General features: G+C 38.2%; 1 protein-coding gene and 1 pseudogene across 9 annotated transcripts; one reads left to right on the plus strand and one right to left on the minus strand.

The window, feature by feature from the left end:
* Positions 1–2,528: 2,528 nt before the first annotated feature.
* On the plus strand, positions 2,529–16,941 carry LOC149249165 (PRA1 family protein B1 pseudogene; annotated as a pseudogene). 8 transcript variants are annotated; one of them, XR_016266733.1, is made up of 4 exons: positions 2,529–3,372; positions 16,091–16,177; positions 16,271–16,363; positions 16,536–16,941. The product of XR_016266733.1 is annotated as a PRA1 family protein B1 pseudogene, transcript variant X1 (transcript). The 8 variants fall into 8 exon arrangements; XR_016266735.1 differs by having other exon boundaries at positions 16,546–16,941; XR_016266734.1 differs by lacking the exon at positions 16,091–16,177.
* On the minus strand, positions 6,585–9,245 carry LOC149249166 (uncharacterized). Its single transcript, XM_089458640.1, has 2 exons — positions 7,885–9,245; positions 6,585–7,709 (listed from the first exon to the last, which is right to left on the minus strand). The coding sequence occupies exons 1-2, from the start codon at positions 8,491–8,493 to the stop codon at positions 6,621–6,623; spliced, it is 1,698 nt and encodes a 565-aa protein (XP_089314766.1). The 5' UTR covers positions 8,494–9,245; the 3' UTR covers positions 6,585–6,620.
* Positions 16,942–17,752: the final 811 nt, after the last annotated feature.

Here is a 17,752-nt window from a genome sequence, read left to right on the forward strand (position 1 = left end):
ACCTCCCTTCCACCCCCTTAAAGGTTCCCAACCAGCTGAGGGGGGTGTTACTTATCGTCAACCCGATCCCCAGGGTCCATTACGAAGATGGGGTTAGAGAAAACTCTAATTATTGTAAGTCTATGGAATTAACTTTCGATATCACCATTGCATTTAGCTTGTTGAGAGCTTTCCGACAATACCAATTTTACCTTAATCATATTCCTAGATCAATAGTTACACTTGATTAAAGCTCATCCTATCACAAGAGGCCATGAAAACATATAAACTATGGCCTTTGCATAACTTTGACAAGACATCTTGGTGAGTCCCACCATCAGGCCCACGTCATATCGTTACAAGTTATTTCTACCCACGGTGCTCGGTGTCAACCAAGAAGAAGGGTGGCAGGAGGCGAGCGGTAAAGGTGGACTCAAGGTTCCACTTTGGAACTTTGATCGGGTCAGCCATGCCTCCATTGATGCTCTCACTATGTTGTAGGTTACAAAGAACTCAACAACAAGTGATGAGCAGTGGATGGCAAACAACTCTCCCAACGCTCTTAGTTCCACCTAGGCCCCACACTCAACTCTTTTGTCTACACTAAATTGCGTTGGTTATTGTGTTGATTTGATTGGTTTATTGAGGACATAAACGACAACTGATGGGTGATGGTCGGCGCCAGTTCATGCGGCATGGTTTTGTTGGGATGTGGTTCCACCAGTGCCCACTTAGTCTCGGGCTCACTAGCATAGGGATGAAGTTCAGTTCTCACACTACCTACCCGTCCTAATGACGTGGATGTAGTGGGCTTATAAAGTAGGATGATTGCTACCTCACCTAGCCTAACTACTCAAGGCCTTAATGTGTAATATAACCCAAGGCCTAAAGCCCAACTCTCGATTCACACTAAATAACCAGTGCATGAGTGGTCTGAACTATATGTTCATCAACATGTTCTTAGGGTACATTTACGTATACATAAACACATAACTACACTTTCATCATGAACATAATAATAAATAACATAGCCCAAGTAAGTATCGAAACCATAATTTTGCAAATGTTATTCCACTCATGAACATATCAACGAACTTCACAGCCAGGGAATTATCACATTTACAAACACACAAGATATTGCTTCAAAACAAAAGTCATCATAGTCCATAAGACAATATACACAAACATGTTACACTTATCTATGTGTTTCAATATGGTTGGAAACTGAAGGAGGGACTTCAACTCTCCATCCAACCATAGGCTAGTCACACTGTAGCCTTTATTGTAGCTAACCACCCGCCCCTTCGAACCAGATCTAAAGTTCGAGGGGATGTGTATTCAAGGAAATTCACACCCAAGGCTTAATCACATAACCATGATGAGGAGTCCACTGTCTAGGTGGTTTATCAATCACTTTCTAGCAGTAACCACCATAGTGATTCACTTGCTCTTTGGGTTAAAACACATGACTTCACCTAAGGCTAAATGGGTTATATCTCAGTTCCAAGAGGCGAAATCCACTGCTTTTGGTGGTTTATCAGTTGCATATTCATGGCAAGAATCGTAGGGGTCCATAATCCAATGTCCAGGTGGTTTATCAACCTCATGGCAAGCACCATAGTGACCCAATTCCTCCAATGAGTTCCCACTGGCCCTCCAAGCTTAAACACATGGTTCAATGGCCTTCATGCGGTCACAAGAAATGTATTCCTAATTCACAAAGCATTGGGTTCAATCGCACCCATCTTTACACATGTTATCTTCTCACCAACAACTTGACACAAATTTCTTCTCTAGTGTCTTCTCCCAAGACTCCCTTGTTTCACAGTCTCTAGCATTCTGCATGTTCTTTGTGCAGCAAGCTTCTGTACCCATTATTATGTGCCTCTTCCACACACTTCGACTACTCTTCCACACTCTTCAACTTGTTGTCTAGTCATCTTTTTGTTTTCCCTTAAGGCTATCATCCTGTCTCAGCCACATTCCTTGAGGAAGGGGGACAATATGGGTGATGTCCTGTCTCAGCCACATTCCATGAGGAAGGGGGACAATATGGGTGATGTCCTTCCCCAATCTGCCCATTCCAAACTTCACTGCATGTTAGCGCAGTCAAGGTAGTCATGAGTTTATTTTCACATAATTTACATATATTCAAAATTTACATAGTTGTATTCACATACACCAAGTACAATGAACTAAAATTATTACACATACCAGAATTTATCAACCATTTAATTTATATAACCACATTAATTATTAATTATCACAATTATATTATTTCTTCTAACATACATCACCCATCACCTAACACCACCCACCACCTAACACAATCCCATTAACAAATGCAAATGAAAGAAAATAACTATAATCAACCATTTTTATATTTATTAATATATTGATATTTTAATTCATAAAACCATTTTTCAGTTTTCCTTCCCACACAAAAGTCAACCATCCACTCTTACGACTACATAATTAACTAATATATCAACATAATATATACTAACTAAACATATAAAAATCATAAATGTTGAAGGACACACCGTTGGGCAATGTGAAAACCAAAGATGAAAAAATTAGTCTCAACAAATCAATACGAAAACGTCAAATTAGAGGGCTATTCATATTCATTGTTATGAGGCTGGTGTTGCCATTCCACACCGATAATACATTTTGATTCAGAAGGCCTCTGCTCCTGCGCTGCTGCGATCTTTTCCACGTAGTTCCCTGCTTACAGACTCTAATACAGACCAGAACCAGAAAATGGCAGCTGCTTATAGCCCTCTTCCAACATCGTCATCTGCAGACACGGTGCCTACAATAACGACGTTGCCAACGACGCCGACCGCCGCTCGTGTTTTCTTCTCTGGGCTCTTAGAAGGTACCAACAACGCCCTTTCCCAAAGGAGGCCATGGCCGGAGCTCGTAGACCGCAACTCCCTGGCAAAGCCCGCATCCATGGCAGAAGCGGTCACCAGGGTCCGCAAGAACTGGACATACTTCCGCGTGAATTACCTCCTCCTGCTCTCTGGCGTTCTCGCTTTCAGCCTTTTGTCCAACCCTATCTCGTTTTTCCTCCTCGTTGCTCTCCTAGGGGGCTGGATCTTCCTTTATCTGTTGAGGAGGGAGCCCCTGGTTCTGCTCGATAGAACCTATAGCGACCGGGAGGTGCTGGGAATCCTGACAGTCCTTACGATTGTTATCGTCTTTATGACGAGCGTCGGGGCTGTGCTCATTTCGGCGTTGATGATCGGGGTAGCGATGGTGTGCGCACATGGCGCGTTTAGGGTTCCTGAAGATCTCTTTTTGGACGAAGAGGAGCCCGTTCCTGGATTTCTCTCCTTCCTCGGCGGCCCTACCCCGGCTGTTGCCAATGTCTGAGGGGTTTTCCATGTACGCAAATTTGCTTAATTTCTAATTTTTCAGTTTGATCTGTATGAATTTTAAGAAGAATAGCAGGTTTAAAACTAGCATTTGCACCTAATGTTGCAAAGAAAACGCCGTAAGGCATAGTGTGTGGAAGACTATTCAAATGTGAATAGGTTTTATGGGCTTTTTTGAAAGCAAGGGTCGATGTATTTGAGTTTTAATTTGAGGAAGCCATGTCGCGTATTTGGGGGTTGTATTTGGGGGTTAAAGTGGCTACGAAAAGGAATTGAACTTGTCTAGACCCCTCATATTTGGATTGAAATTGCGTAGTTGAAGGTGAAGGTAAAGGAAGGGGGACAATATGACTTTCTATCTCTACTCTATGTGATGCCACTGCTAAATAGACTTCTTCTTGCTTTTTAGTCATTTCCTCAAGTTCTGTAGTTTTTGTGGTCATTGCAGCCTGAAGACCCTGAAGCTCCATCATCTTTGCATCACCACTTTCCTTGAGCTTTTCAACTTCTTCAGATAATTCATTTAGCTTTTCTATGAGTTTCTTGATACATCCTTCGAGATGCTCCCCATTATTGCAGAATAAAGATAACTGCTGTAGATCTTGATCTTTCAATGTTTCAATAACCATATCCAATAGTCTCTTCATACAGTCTTCTGCAATTAAATTCCTATCAGCAATGCTTGATTCCACAGGGGACTCACTCATAGGTTGATCAACAAGATCATTGCATAAACTCTCTTTCCGGGATGCATCTTGAACTGCTTGCTCGTTTAGAGATTCAAATTTAGAATTAAGCTCCTCGAGGCTTTTCACATATTCCTATTTTTCATAGTTTACTTTCAAGAGATTTTCCTCTAGGCTTTCTATTCTCCTCTTCGAGTCCTCCACTTCAAAGGCAGATAAGTCAGCAATTCTTTGAGCATTCTCAATTTCATGCTTAAAACAAGCTGCATCTTGTTGGGCCTGCGTTAGTGCTCTGCTGAGCCATTCAATCCGAAATTCTGGATCAGTATTTCGCATAGATGTTGGCATATCAACATTCTCAAGGATTTGTTCCCATCTTTGAATAAGATGGTTCCTTTCCAACAAAGTCTTCTCCAGTATATCTGACTGCTCAACTACACTACGGTATTTATTTTGTAGTTCCTCGTACTCTTCTTTTAGATCTTCAAGATGACTCTTCCCAGTTTTGTCATCATCCACACTTGTTTCAGACATAGTGTTATTTACTCCAAGAGATGATTTTGCAAGCCACTCAACTTTATCAATTATTTCTTTGGAGTGGATTGCCTCTGGCAAATTCATCTCCCCAAAGACATTTTCAATTTTCTGAAGAAGTGAGTCCTTGTTAGAAACTGATTCCCGAAAAGCACTTGCAGAATTCTGAATATCTTCTAGCTCTAATTCCAGTGCTTTAACACGCTTAGAAGCTTTCATTTCAGTTTCATGCAATGTATCATTTTTCTTCTGCAATTCCTGCAAACATTTTTCTAGCTCATTGGACTTGTCCACTAATGATTGTCTTAGTGTATTGCGTTCCTGAACCAATCCTTTTCCTTTAGCGATGGCCAGACTAAGCTTTTCTCTCACTGATGACAATTTGCTTTCTGTCTGCTCAAGCTCAGTTCTCATTTTGCTGTTATCCATGCTCATTTCTTTAAGATTCTCGTCAAATTTACATAAACGGTCCTTCAGTTCCTTAAAGTGTCGGTTTTTTTTCCAACAAGTTTCCATAATTAGAAGCAAGCTCAAGTAAGCATTTATGAACCAGGTTCACTTGTGAAAAAGCTACCTTATACTCCTCAATAAGAAAAAGGAGGCTTGTCTCCAGATAAGACATTCTCTCCGAGCAAGGAACAGATGCCAAAGTCTCATCTTGAATGACTTCCTCAATGGCAGCTATTAACTCCTCTATGGTAGTGTCAAACTGGTGTTTCAAGTCAGAATAAAATTCTGAAGAAGCTTTCATTAATGTTTCCTTTTCTGAAAGAGATTTTCTAAGGGCATCTACCTCCAAATGTAAGGAATCTCTTTCATTTGCATTTTGGGCTGCTTGAAAAGCCATTTCAGTGCATTTTTCATCCAGTACTGTGCACTTACCACTAATCTCTTCAAGTTGGGCACATTTCTGAGATAGCTCAACTAACTTAACATTCATATCTTGAATATCTTGGTCCTTTGAAAACAAAACAGACTCAAGTTCTCTTATAGTGGGTTCAAACTGTGATCTTTCATCCAATGCTTTCTGCAAATGTTTCATGAACTTGCTACAGTCAGCGACCAGGATGTCCAATGCCACAAAAGATTGCATGTTTTCTTCTCCAACTTCACTGGACTCTGCATGCCGCAGACGATCAACTAGCTCTTCACTATGCTCAGTCATCCTCTCTTGCTGCTGGACCAACTTTCTAAGCTGATCATGGATAATAGCAAGTTGTTGTATAGCTGAATCTCTCTCCCCCTGCATCACAGAAACTCCTTAGTTTTTCAAATGAATTCTGCATTTCTGAAATCTCTAAACTATGGAATTCAAATATTACCTGCAAGATTGTACATTTTGCAAGCTGTTTTACTGTAAAACTCACAGCAGTAGCAAGCTGCAAATCAATATTTGAAATTTCTGATTCATTAATAGATTTAGATGGTTGAATGGTTTCCTCAATGTTTTCTGCCTTATGAACTGTTGAATTTTGACAATCAGTTTTCTGAACACCCAATGATGTTTCTTGGTCAGTATACTCTCCATGCAATGGTTCTGTTTGACTCTGCAACAAAGCTGAGTCGCATCTTGCCTCAGGGATAGGTAGAAAGCATTCACCCTCTACCTCTGTTAACATATGTCTATGCTTGCACACATTGCTTGCAAAATTCATATTTTCTGATGTAGCTTTATGAAGCTCAAGTACCATATCTCTCAATTGCTTATCACGTTCTGATTTTTCATCTTGCCTCCTTGATAAATATTCCTTGCAATCATATAGCTCTGCAGAAAGTTTGGCATTCTCCTCAGAGAATCGATTCCTTTCTTCTTCATGTTTTTGGTGGAAATCAGCTTCTTTTTTCATTTGCTCCAGCTCAGCTCTCACTACATGAAGATATTCAGATAGCTCTGCTCTCTCATTTTCTAATTTTTTGACCAAGACCTTGAATTCATCAAGATCATTCATCGCTTTAACCTTTTCAGCCTTTATTTCATGCATTTCATCACTAAGTTGAGATATTTGACCATTAAGTTCATCAGTCAGCTGCCTTGTTCTCATAGCTTCTGTCTCAAGTTGTTCTTTTTCAACCATTGTAGAACATGTCTCCAGCTTATAACATTCAAATCTCTTGTAATCTGTTCTTTAGCTTTAATAGCTTCATCTAGAACAGGTCTCATTTCAGCCAATTCATTTCTTACAAGCTGATTTTCTTGTTCTGCCTTTGCCATATTCTTTGCATGCTCATCAAGCTTCGTTAAAAGATTGTGATTTTCATCGTTGAGACTTTGTTCTTGAGTTCTGAGTTTTTCTAACATTTCAATATAATTTTCTTCTCTGTCCTTGGCTCTCTTGATAAATCTTTCAACTTCAACTTCAAGACAAGCCTTACCTTCTTTGATTTCACCCACTGATTCCACTCGTACATTTTGTTCAGCTTCCTTGATTTTAGAAAAAGCGGCTGCTTTCTCTGCTTCAAGATCCTCTAATTTCTGTCGCAGAGTCTTAAAATCAAGTGGACATTGATTCCCATTCTTTGTCAAATGTTCCCCATCTGTTTGAGATATCTGGGGTTTCTCTTCCAACAAACCAGTTGCTTTTTCCAAGTCTTCAATGTAAGTCACTTTTGTCTCAGAATCACTGGCAACTGCAAGTGTACCTTTCTGTTCAATGGAATCATGAAGATTCTGCTGTGTAATTTCCAGGGTTTTGCTTTGCAGCTGGGATCTCAAGTCATCCGAGGTATTTGCCATTTCTAATTTCTCCTGTTCCAAGTCATGAGCCATCTGTCTCAATTGCTCTTGTTCTACAAGTAGTGAAGCGGGTTTTTCAGCTTCTTCACCGCATGCATAAAGTTTTGATAACTGACCTTCCTTCTCAAGAAAATTACCCTTCAGAAGAAAACTAGACTCTTCCAGACTTGCACTTCTACTTTCCGTCAGATGGTCAAGCGCATCCACAAAGGACTCGTCCATGCTCATATTCCTGTTCTTGTCACCTTTGAAGTGATGTAGGGTATCAACATGAGAAGGCTGTGAACTGCAATTTTTTAAAAATGCAACAGGTATATCCTCACTACACTGTCCAGCTCCCCGTAGCTCTCCATGTTCATCATTTTTCAAGTCCAGAACTGGAGACCTGACTTCCTGCAAAACCCTAACCAAAACAAGGTGAGCTTATAAATGAATAAAGACATCCTCAGTGCCCAATATATAAGAAAATCAAAACAGCAAACGAGTTTATTTCATCCCCTGCAGCAACTTTGTCCTCCAAATGAGCTTTTTGGCTCTCTTAAGAGCCTTCAGAAAAATTTAGATTTACCTGTTCTAATTCATTTGCATTATCAAACTCAAGAATTGCAAGCTCAACATCGGTGCTCTCCAGAGCGTGTACTTGCTCTTGCAATTTAGGATCTCTGTATGGCATGCTATCTTCATCTTTTCCCAATTCAGAAAGTGAATTCCCTATACCACTGTGTTCAGGTGCAAGATCTCTAACAGCATAAACACTAATTGATTCCCCTTGTAAGGAAGGAGAGTCCATATCATTGGTGAAGCTTGAAGGAGAACTATGTACGGCTACATAAGCTTCCAATCCCTGCTCTACCAGCACTTCTCTACCTTTGGAACCTTCCTCCTCTTCCCATGAAGCAGACACAATTGAACCATCAGGCCTAGAGGGACAACTGTCATCCCTGGAAAGACCATCAACTACCAAATTAATATTCTCTGCTCCCCCAGACTGATCAACCACCAAATTAATATTCTCTGCACCCCCACGCTGATCAACTACCAAATTAATATTCTGTGCACCCCCAGACTGATCAACTACCAAATTATTATTCTCTGCACCCCCAGACTGCTCTCCCATGGCAATTTCTGTCTGCACAGCACTAGAGGACTTCAAATTATCACTGGTGTCTGATAACATTGGTAATACTATATCACCTGGCTCAGAATTGGGTGTCTTCCCTGGATCTGAAGCATTTTGCCCAGATAACACATCGTCCCCAATTTAATGTCCTGCCGAGGAATGCATAATCCACCGCTTGCAGCGCCGATTATGAATTCCTGCCTGCGTGAAAAGCCCAGCCCAATCTAATATCCTACCAAGGAATGCATAATCCACCGATTCCAGCGAACCCTTTCCTTGAGAATTCATGCCTTCTGCTACAAGTACTCAGACTCAGAGAAAATAATTAACGGAGAAAATTTTTCAAAACACAGTACGCCTCGTATCCGGTACGCCTATCTCAAACCCCTGATATTTCGAGAAGATGAAACTATTCGATGCCAAATGAAACGCCCAAACCGTTTGGGCAACCCTTTTGAATCAACGATCAACGGCTGAAATTGTTGCAATCGTCTAACATATAATCGTGTGGCTTACAAGATGACAGGTAAGCAGAGAGGGGAGTTGATCTCAGAGGGAACGCCTTACGACGTAAAAAGACCATCTTAGGGTTTCTCTTTTTTCTTTATCAATTGGGGTTATTTGAATCTGGGAAAAGACATCAGGGTTGAATTGGGTTTCTATGGACAAAAAAATCATCGTAAGGTTTCTCTATTTTTGTTTCTGGTGGGTTTATGTGAATATGGGGGTAAACATTATGGTAGAATAGAATTTCTATGGATTCGAATAAAACGCGAGGGGAGAAAAAATGACTTTATATCTTCTTTTTTTTTCGATCAATTTATGCAGTTTTCTGGTTCAAAGAAGTGACGGAAAATAAGAGACAGACGATTAATTGAAATTGCCATTGTTTAGAAAACTTGTGAAATAATTCATCCCACAGTGGGATTCATTTTTCCCTTGCGTTTTATTTTTCTTTAATTGTTTTATCTCTGTCAATTTTAAGAAGAAAAGGAGAAAAAACAACCATCTAAGGGTTTCCTTCTTTTCCTTTCTAAATTATGTTCGTGTGAATTTTGGGAAAAAAAATTAGGGTTGAATCGTGCTTATTCGGTTTATAAGGAAACTCGAGGGCTGTAAAACAATGTGTATATGCACCCTTTTTCTATCAGTTTATGGTGTTAGCTGATATGACAAGAATTGAAGACAATTTAATGGCATTGCTTTTCTTGAGCAAAAATTGGTAAAATAATTCATCTCCCCGCGGGGTGTTTTGCCCTTGCGTTCTGTTTACCTCGGTGAGAGTTTACCTGGTAAATCGGTGAGAGTTTACCTCTCCACTGGCCTAGGTTCGAGTCCAAGTGTGTTGTTTCTTACATCCTCTCACATATACGTGGTAATCCCCTGGGCGACACGTCCTAGGAGATTGATCCGTTCCTTCCAAAAAGAATGAGTTGTTTCTGTTAAAAAAAAAGACGAGCTCAAATAAATGGACCCGCATCCTTTTTTAATTATATCAGGTGATGTCTTGGAAAATCTGAGTAGGTACCGCCTGTAATTTCTTATTGGCCAGCAAATGGGTTTATGCATGCTCAGTGTTTCTGTTATGGTAGAACTGGTAATTGGGAAAAAGTTCCAGATCATCCTTTCTTGTTTAATTAGTGAAATGGTTTTTTCATGTTCCTTAATTTAGCTATCTTGAAAGGGAAAAGCTTGACTGTGGTGGGTTTACCGTTATTCATGGAAGAGTGAACCTGGTGTGCTTGCCAGTACAAGTCAAGGTGTTAAAGTCCCTGATTCAGATCTGTTCTTAGTGGAGTTTTGTTATGTGCAGATTTCTTTAGGTTTGAACTAGCAGATATTGTTCATAGAAAGCATTGCTGCTATGTCCTTAACAAGATCCCATTGTATTTTTCATTTCTTATGAATTTCGGAAAAATAGATTCAGTTATACTGCAAATTTGATGTCGTTTATGCATTCCATACTCTCCATGCAATTGTTTGCCGTAGTAGCAGTATATATGGTTTTGTGAGTGGGATTTTGCTTTAAAAGAATTTTTGCTCCATATTTTTAGAATTGTAGAGATGGTTTCATTTAAGGGCCGTCGAAAGCTGTTTTCAGTTATTAAAGTTTTTCATATCTGTAGTCTTTAGTTCCTGTTATAAAAGTGAGTGGGTATTCTTTGCTGCAAGGAAGGTTCTTGTTTTGGGGGTTGATACCGATGCAAAAACTCATTTTAAATTTGACAACATCCAATTTCGGAAAAATTGCATGTGAAATTTAATTTTGATAGTTTTATCATTTATGATTTGAATTTTATAGTCATTATCAAAAGTTTCTTTATATGTTGGACTGCTGTAGTTGACGGTATCCGTAATGGACTCTGCATACACTCTATATGGATGGAAGATAACTTTGGAGTAACGCACGGCCTACAAGCAGGAGAGTGAATATCTGACACAGATTTGTCTGACTGCTAGGTTCGGATTGCAACCAAAACTTAGGCTTATGAGAGATTTTATTTGAACTCATCCATGAAAACTTGAAAATTGACTGACATGACCCAGCTTATAGATAAATGTATCACAAATAGAATAATGGTTACAAAGTATGGCAGATTGTCATAAAATGCAAATTCGTTTTTGCAACCTTCTGAGAGGTTGAGCAGATTTGGAATAATCAAAGTTGACTGTCTAAGATGACTGAATCCTATACGCTCTGTTCATATGTCTCCCCGTTGTCCAATTCTGCTCAAATTTTGTCCCTCTGTACACCTATGGGCAATATCTCTAAAAATATGTCCCTCCACACATCTAACATTCCTCTGTAGTAGGTTGTTCATATTTCTTCATTTCGGTAAATGTGGACGCATTGCTTTGTTGTGCATGTTGTGGGCATGTAGCCCCCTGCTGCATGTTGTAGGCTTTAAGAGATGGTCCCTGCCTTCCTATGTATTATCTATAAACTCCTAGAACATGTGTTCTTGGTGCCTCCCTATTCCCTATACATGATCCAAAATCTACAGCTGCTAAATGACTTTTCTTAGGCCCTCAAATAATTGGCCATCAAGGTGATCTGTGATGACCTCCACCCAAAGCCTCCTCGGCAACACATGCTCCTTGAACCTAATGCAAGGTGCGAGGCATTAGTATATGAAAACTTTCTCAAAAACTTTCAATCCATATACAAATTTATATATTTTTAAACGTTTCTATGTTCGAGTGAGAGATCTCAATAGCCCCGTGAATCTAGATTCACAATCTCCTATGGCTCTGTCTACTGGGTGCATTAACTTCATTCAATTAACTTTCTGTAAGCCCTTTTGAGAGGTAACGTTTTTGAACTTGCTACTCAATAATTACCTAGTTTACCAAAGGAATATCTAACCCAAGCTGCAGTAATAAAGTCTTCCACCATAATAAGGTGTTACTCTTAACATAAAAATTCAGCATCTGTTCTTTGTGATTAGTATAATCATGTACCTAGCCATGTTCTCTCTCCACCAATATCACACCAAAACCTTTTCTCGTTCTTTATATGGGTTGCCTCTCGGGAAAATTGTTGATTCCTCACTCAAAATTGAATTACGACTAGATTCTATGTTTAGTTAGTATTTTCATTATATCAGTGATTTTTTGAAATGATTGCATCGTGATTATAACTTCACAAATAGATATACTATTCTGACCCCTCTCTCTTTGTTGAGCAGGTTGGCATGTAATTTGTACTTGGGTACTTTCCATATTTTTTGTTTTGTTTTGTCTTTTTACATCAAACACTAGTATATTTATTAGAACCATAGTCAACTAAACAAACAGGAAACAATTTATTTGACAGGTGGAAGAAGTGATAGGCTTAGAGCAATTGAATTGTAGGCCATGCTTCTTGACAAATTGATGAACAGATGTCTCCTTACTTGAGATTTAGGTTGGCACCATGGCACCATCCTATCCATCATTATACACTAATCTTGTCATTATCTTCTTCACTGTGAATGACTGGCCTGTTCCCTGTAAATAGATCTGAGCATAGAGGAGCCAATCCAAGAACAGTAATCTCTAGCACAAGACAATATTAATGATCTAAATACCTAATCCTGAAGCTTGAGTTTGATTTTTCTCTACTCGTTCTGAATCTCTGATTGAGAATCTCCCACTCGTCATTATCAAACCTTCTCCTTCATCATTGGCATCAGCTGCACTGCTGAGGTACTTTGGTTGGTTGTCATTGGACTTGAGAGCTTGAAGTTTCAAATGATTATAGTAACAGACAGCCAGAAAAGCCAGTCCACACCCACTCAAGTTTATGACTGTAACCTTTTCATTTATTACAGACAAAGATTATGTTATGAGCAGCCAGTCCTTGACAAGACCAGCAACATTCATAGTCAAGGCTGAAGTCTTTCCTATCAGAAGAAACACTGCAAGATTAAGAGCCAAGGCACAAGCAGAAATGTCATGTAATCCAAATCAAAGGAAGAGACCCTGATTATGAGAAATGGGTATTCTACTAAGGCCCAGGGGGTGCTGAGAAAAACAAGGCAACAAGGAGCAACAAAGATGTGATGGGATTCAACTTAATCCCTTTTGATGTTCGTGGAATTTGTATGAGAACCAATTGGGTAGTCTCACATGCAACTGCACTTAACTGGAGAATCACCTCCCATGCATTCATCTTGGCCTCCCCATAAGCTGAAATAGTAACTCCAATGGATATGGCCAACATATTGGCCTTGGGCTCACCTTTATAAGCTTCTTTCTTCAGGGAAACCACAATCAAATACACAGCAATGGGAATTAGAGCTTTCAGCGTTTGAAATAATGATACTGAGAGGAAAACATAGGCAGAATTTGAAAACCAGAGACCCAAAGAATACACTTATCAATACTATGGGTTCAACGAGCTTGAAGACTCTTACAATAGCAACAGCCAGTGTTGAGTAGAAGCCCATGTGAATCATGGTGGGACTGATCACACTAAATTTGTCAAGCAATGGCAACTCCAATGGATATGGCTAACATATTGGCCATGGCCTCACCTTTATAAGATTCTTTCTTCAGGGGAACTGCAATCGAATGCATATCAAATGGGCACAAGAGCTTTCAACATTTGAAATATCGATACTTTGAGAGACATGCACCAAGGGCTGCATCATTTAGGATTTGTACTCAGTTTAGGTGTCATATTCAAGGGGAAGTTGTTATGCTTTCCACCACTTCATAGATTGTTAGAGTGATGAAACAAAAGAGGCTCCCTCTTGAGGCTAGATTATGTCATTCATATCAGCTGTGTTGTTGATGTCCTAGCTCAGCCAGGTCTTGCCAAAACTCTGTTGAGGTTCAAAATTTATTATAAACTGAAATGTCTTCACAAGAATTGACCTCATAAAATGCCATAATTACAAGATATGCCATACATGGCTGTGATTATGGCTCGCAAGACCCTTAGACTTTGAGCAATGAGGCTCGCAACATCACTTATGATTATGCACTCTTCAATTCTGTGACCAGCTGAATGTCAAGCAATTGAACCGCGATTTAAATCCTATTTTGTCAGCAATAAGTACTATACTTTGTCTTTATTTAGTGTAGAGAACCAAGCACTTATTCTGCTCATCTATAGAAGGGACAATGGTTGTTTGCCTATGAGGTATAAGGAAATCCTATCAGATGTTTTGTATTTTCGTATGGAATTGAATCATACTCCTGCACATTGTAACATTCATATATATCAACCTGTAGAGGCTTTAATAACACCTGGTATTCTGGTTAGTGATTTTATTGGACCTCATGTGCATATCCTACATGCACAGGATGGACTATTCATATGTTACAAGGTATTATTCCTAATTATTTAGGGTGCACATCTTCAGGTGCTCAAGAATGATTACTAGAACAGTCAGTTAATTCTGCAATTTAAAGGATGAAAAGGGGGTTATAGGAGTCTAGTTTTGGTTCTCATCCACAATGTCACACTAGTTTGCCTGGGCATGGTTCTCATGGTTTAATAGTGACTTGAGGAGTCATAATACCACAGATCACTAAACACGAACAGCTAAGGTAGCCCAAGGACAATAGCCATCTTTACACATTAATTAACAGGTCTTACATTAATTATCCTAGGGGGTTTTAATACTTCCAGATGCTTAAAAAACAGTTAGCAGAGCATTCACATTACACATTCCAGCAATCTTTTCTATAAACCAACCAAATGCAGTCAGGAGAGCCCTCCTTTTAAACTATACAACCTTATTGTTAGTATGATCAACCTTATTTTAATATATAGTGTGACAAACCGAATGTGACAGGCAGGTGGAAAACTTTTCTCGCAATTGACTAAGCGACGTCCTGCGAGCCAGACTTGAGACGGAAACCCTCGTCAGAAGTATATGCTTGGCTCTTTTCCAAACAAATGAAGAGTTAATGAGGTTTTGTGTAATCACTTCTGGTATCGTATTGGGTTATTGTTAGAAGCGATAATTGGATTCGGATTCTCATCGAGTGAGTTGTTCTGCTTTCTCAATTTGAGAGGGTTTGTTTGGAGGGAAAAACGAAAGAGGACATACAAGAATAGTGAGGGGAAAGATGCAGAGGAAGAGGATTGAGAACATCGCCAGCAGGAAGGCTACATTTTCCAAACGTAGGTGGATTGCTGAAGAAAGCTTACGAGCTCTCGGTGCTTTGCACTGCAGAAGTTGAACTTGTGATTTTCTCCCCAGCAGGAAAGCTCTATGAACTGTTTTTTAGTGCAAATCCTACTATTTTGATTCTAATAATCATGGCTATGCAAACCTCATGAGATTCTTACTAATAACCCCGGTGGTGCAAGCCTTAGTAAGTTCGATGTTGAAAAACTTAGTGTAAAACCTCCAAATCGCTGGTTTTGTTGTAGTGCTTATTGGAGAGTATATAAAAAATTTCACACCTTTTTATGAGATATGGGACGAAAACATGTTAAAAGATTTTTAATAAATATAAAATTTCCAAAATGATGCTAGTTACGTGTGATTCTTTTTTCATTGTTTGTGATTATGAAAAATGAAACTCAATGTTTTTTCATTAGTGCACACATATTTCATTATATAATTGCATATAGAAAAATCATTCCAGAGCCGATAACAATAAAAGTGAAGAATTTATGGTCCAACGTTATATTTAAGGGAGATGTTTAAGGATGACGTTTGAATTTTGTTTTTCATTTTAAGACATTTGGAGCAAATATTAGGAAGGACTTTGAGAAAGGATTGTCCTTGATTTTCGAAAATGGAGTTGTTCCTTTCCAATCATATGCCCCAAGTGACCATCAAAGGGAGAGCTCATATGTTTTTTGGATGTTTTCTTTATAGCCATTTTTTTACACATATCCATAGAGTCCCCATGCCATTGATGTGAATTACTTGTTCGGTTTTTTTTAACCAAAATTTTTACCCAAACAAGAAAAATTAAAAAAATGCCTCAAGATCAAAGACTGAAACAAAGACCTATTGACATACCTTTTAAAGTATGGAAAGAACTTGTAAAATCATATGAGAAGTTGGATGCACAAAGAAAAGCCAACAATGAGAGCATTCAGGTATTGAATTTTTCATTAAACATTATTTAGAATGTATTAATACTTATAAGTATCTTAGACATGTATTTGTGTGAAAATAAATTGAATTGGTTTATGTTTAAGGACAAGGCATCCAAGGCGAGGTTAACCAAGACAAAAGTCACTCATCGTAGTGGCCAGAAAGGTTTAAAAGCACTGATAACAACCTTTGTAAGTATATTAAACATGTGATATTTTTTTAATAAATTTTGTACTAGAAGAAAGTCATTGTTATCTAATTTCTCCCTATTTACTGATTGATAGGAACTAAAATATGGAAGACCTCCAAATCATTTGGAAAAGGAGGTGTTGCAGCAAAAGAGATGGGTTGAATTTGTTGTTTGGATGGACTCTATGGTATGTAATCTTAGTTGGATTTCCAATATACTTTTAAACCATATTTTCATTTTATTTTTTAGTACTATTAGATATTATATCTTACCTCATTTTATGGTTAACATTGTATAACAAAAACATGCGTTGTGTTATGTAATTAATACTAACATGTAATATTGATTTTTTTTGTCAGAATGCTATAGGTAATGATTGCCAAGACGATGATCCAAATTATGTTCAACATATATCAGGAGATGATGAGGATGAGGATGAGGATGATGGTGGTGAAGGAGGAGATGATGATGATAGTTGCGGTGTTGGTGATGATGTGGATCAGAGTAATGAGGATGGTCAAGATGATCATGAGGATGATCTTGGTGGTGGTAGCTAGGCATGCACATGCATTGTTTTTTATGAAGAAATTATTGTGTAGAATGACATTGCTATGTTTAGATGGGTGTTGTGAATTTACCCTATATCAATGAGACATTTTGATTTTGTAATCATACGATGAGTTTGATTTATGTATGTTGTTAATTTATCGTAGAATAACGATATTCATGAAATATTTTGATTTGTTAATCATATTTGAATTTTAATTGTTTTGATTAAAAATAACACTGATTTTATTAGTATTATGTTGCTATTTTATACATGTTTTGAAAATTGTTAATGACACATTGTTATTTTTTTGGATGGATGTTGTCAATTTCTCTTAAATTTCTTTACAAATGATTTTGAATTGTGATATCTGCTTTAATGATATTTAGAAACTATCATATATTTCACTATGAATCTATAAAGGGGGTCATATATGTAAAGAAAAATATACTCTATATAAGAAGTCAAATGCGGATGTAACCATGGATGCAAAATTGAAAGTAAAATTGGATGTTAAACTAGGAATTAATACAAAATGCAAACAATTGACATACAAAGTGTTTTAAATTAGAAATGAAAAATTGTGCAATAGTTGACACAAAGAAGGGAACAAAACATGGCATACAAAAGGATATCAAATTGGGAAAAAACAAGGACACATAAATGGGCACCAAATTAGATGCAAAAAAAGACAACAACTAGATGTAAAATAAGATGCAAAGTTGAGCGTTAAAAAGAAGCAAAAAACGTTACAAATTAATATGACAAATGATGATGCAAGTAATGGTGTAAATTTGGGATGCAAACTTGGGTGCAAACAAGGAAAAAAAAAGATGTAAGAAAAGACATAAAATAAGATGCAAAATGGGGTTGAAAAAAGGTGAAACCAAGGATGCCATATTGGATGTAAAAAATGATTCCTAATCACATGCAAATTTAGGCTCGAACTCAGACACAAAATTATATCCAAATGTGGACACAAAATGAGGCAAAAAAAAGATGCAAATTTGGATGGTCAAAACGATGTAA

The sequence above is a fragment of the Pinus tabuliformis genome, chromosome 7 (genome assembly GCF_031772625.1).
Source record: "Pinus tabuliformis cultivar Carrire ecotype Pingquan chromosome 7, CPIR1, whole genome shotgun sequence".
In the NCBI taxonomy this organism is placed as follows: domain Eukaryota; kingdom Viridiplantae; phylum Streptophyta; class Pinopsida; order Pinales; family Pinaceae; genus Pinus; species Pinus tabuliformis.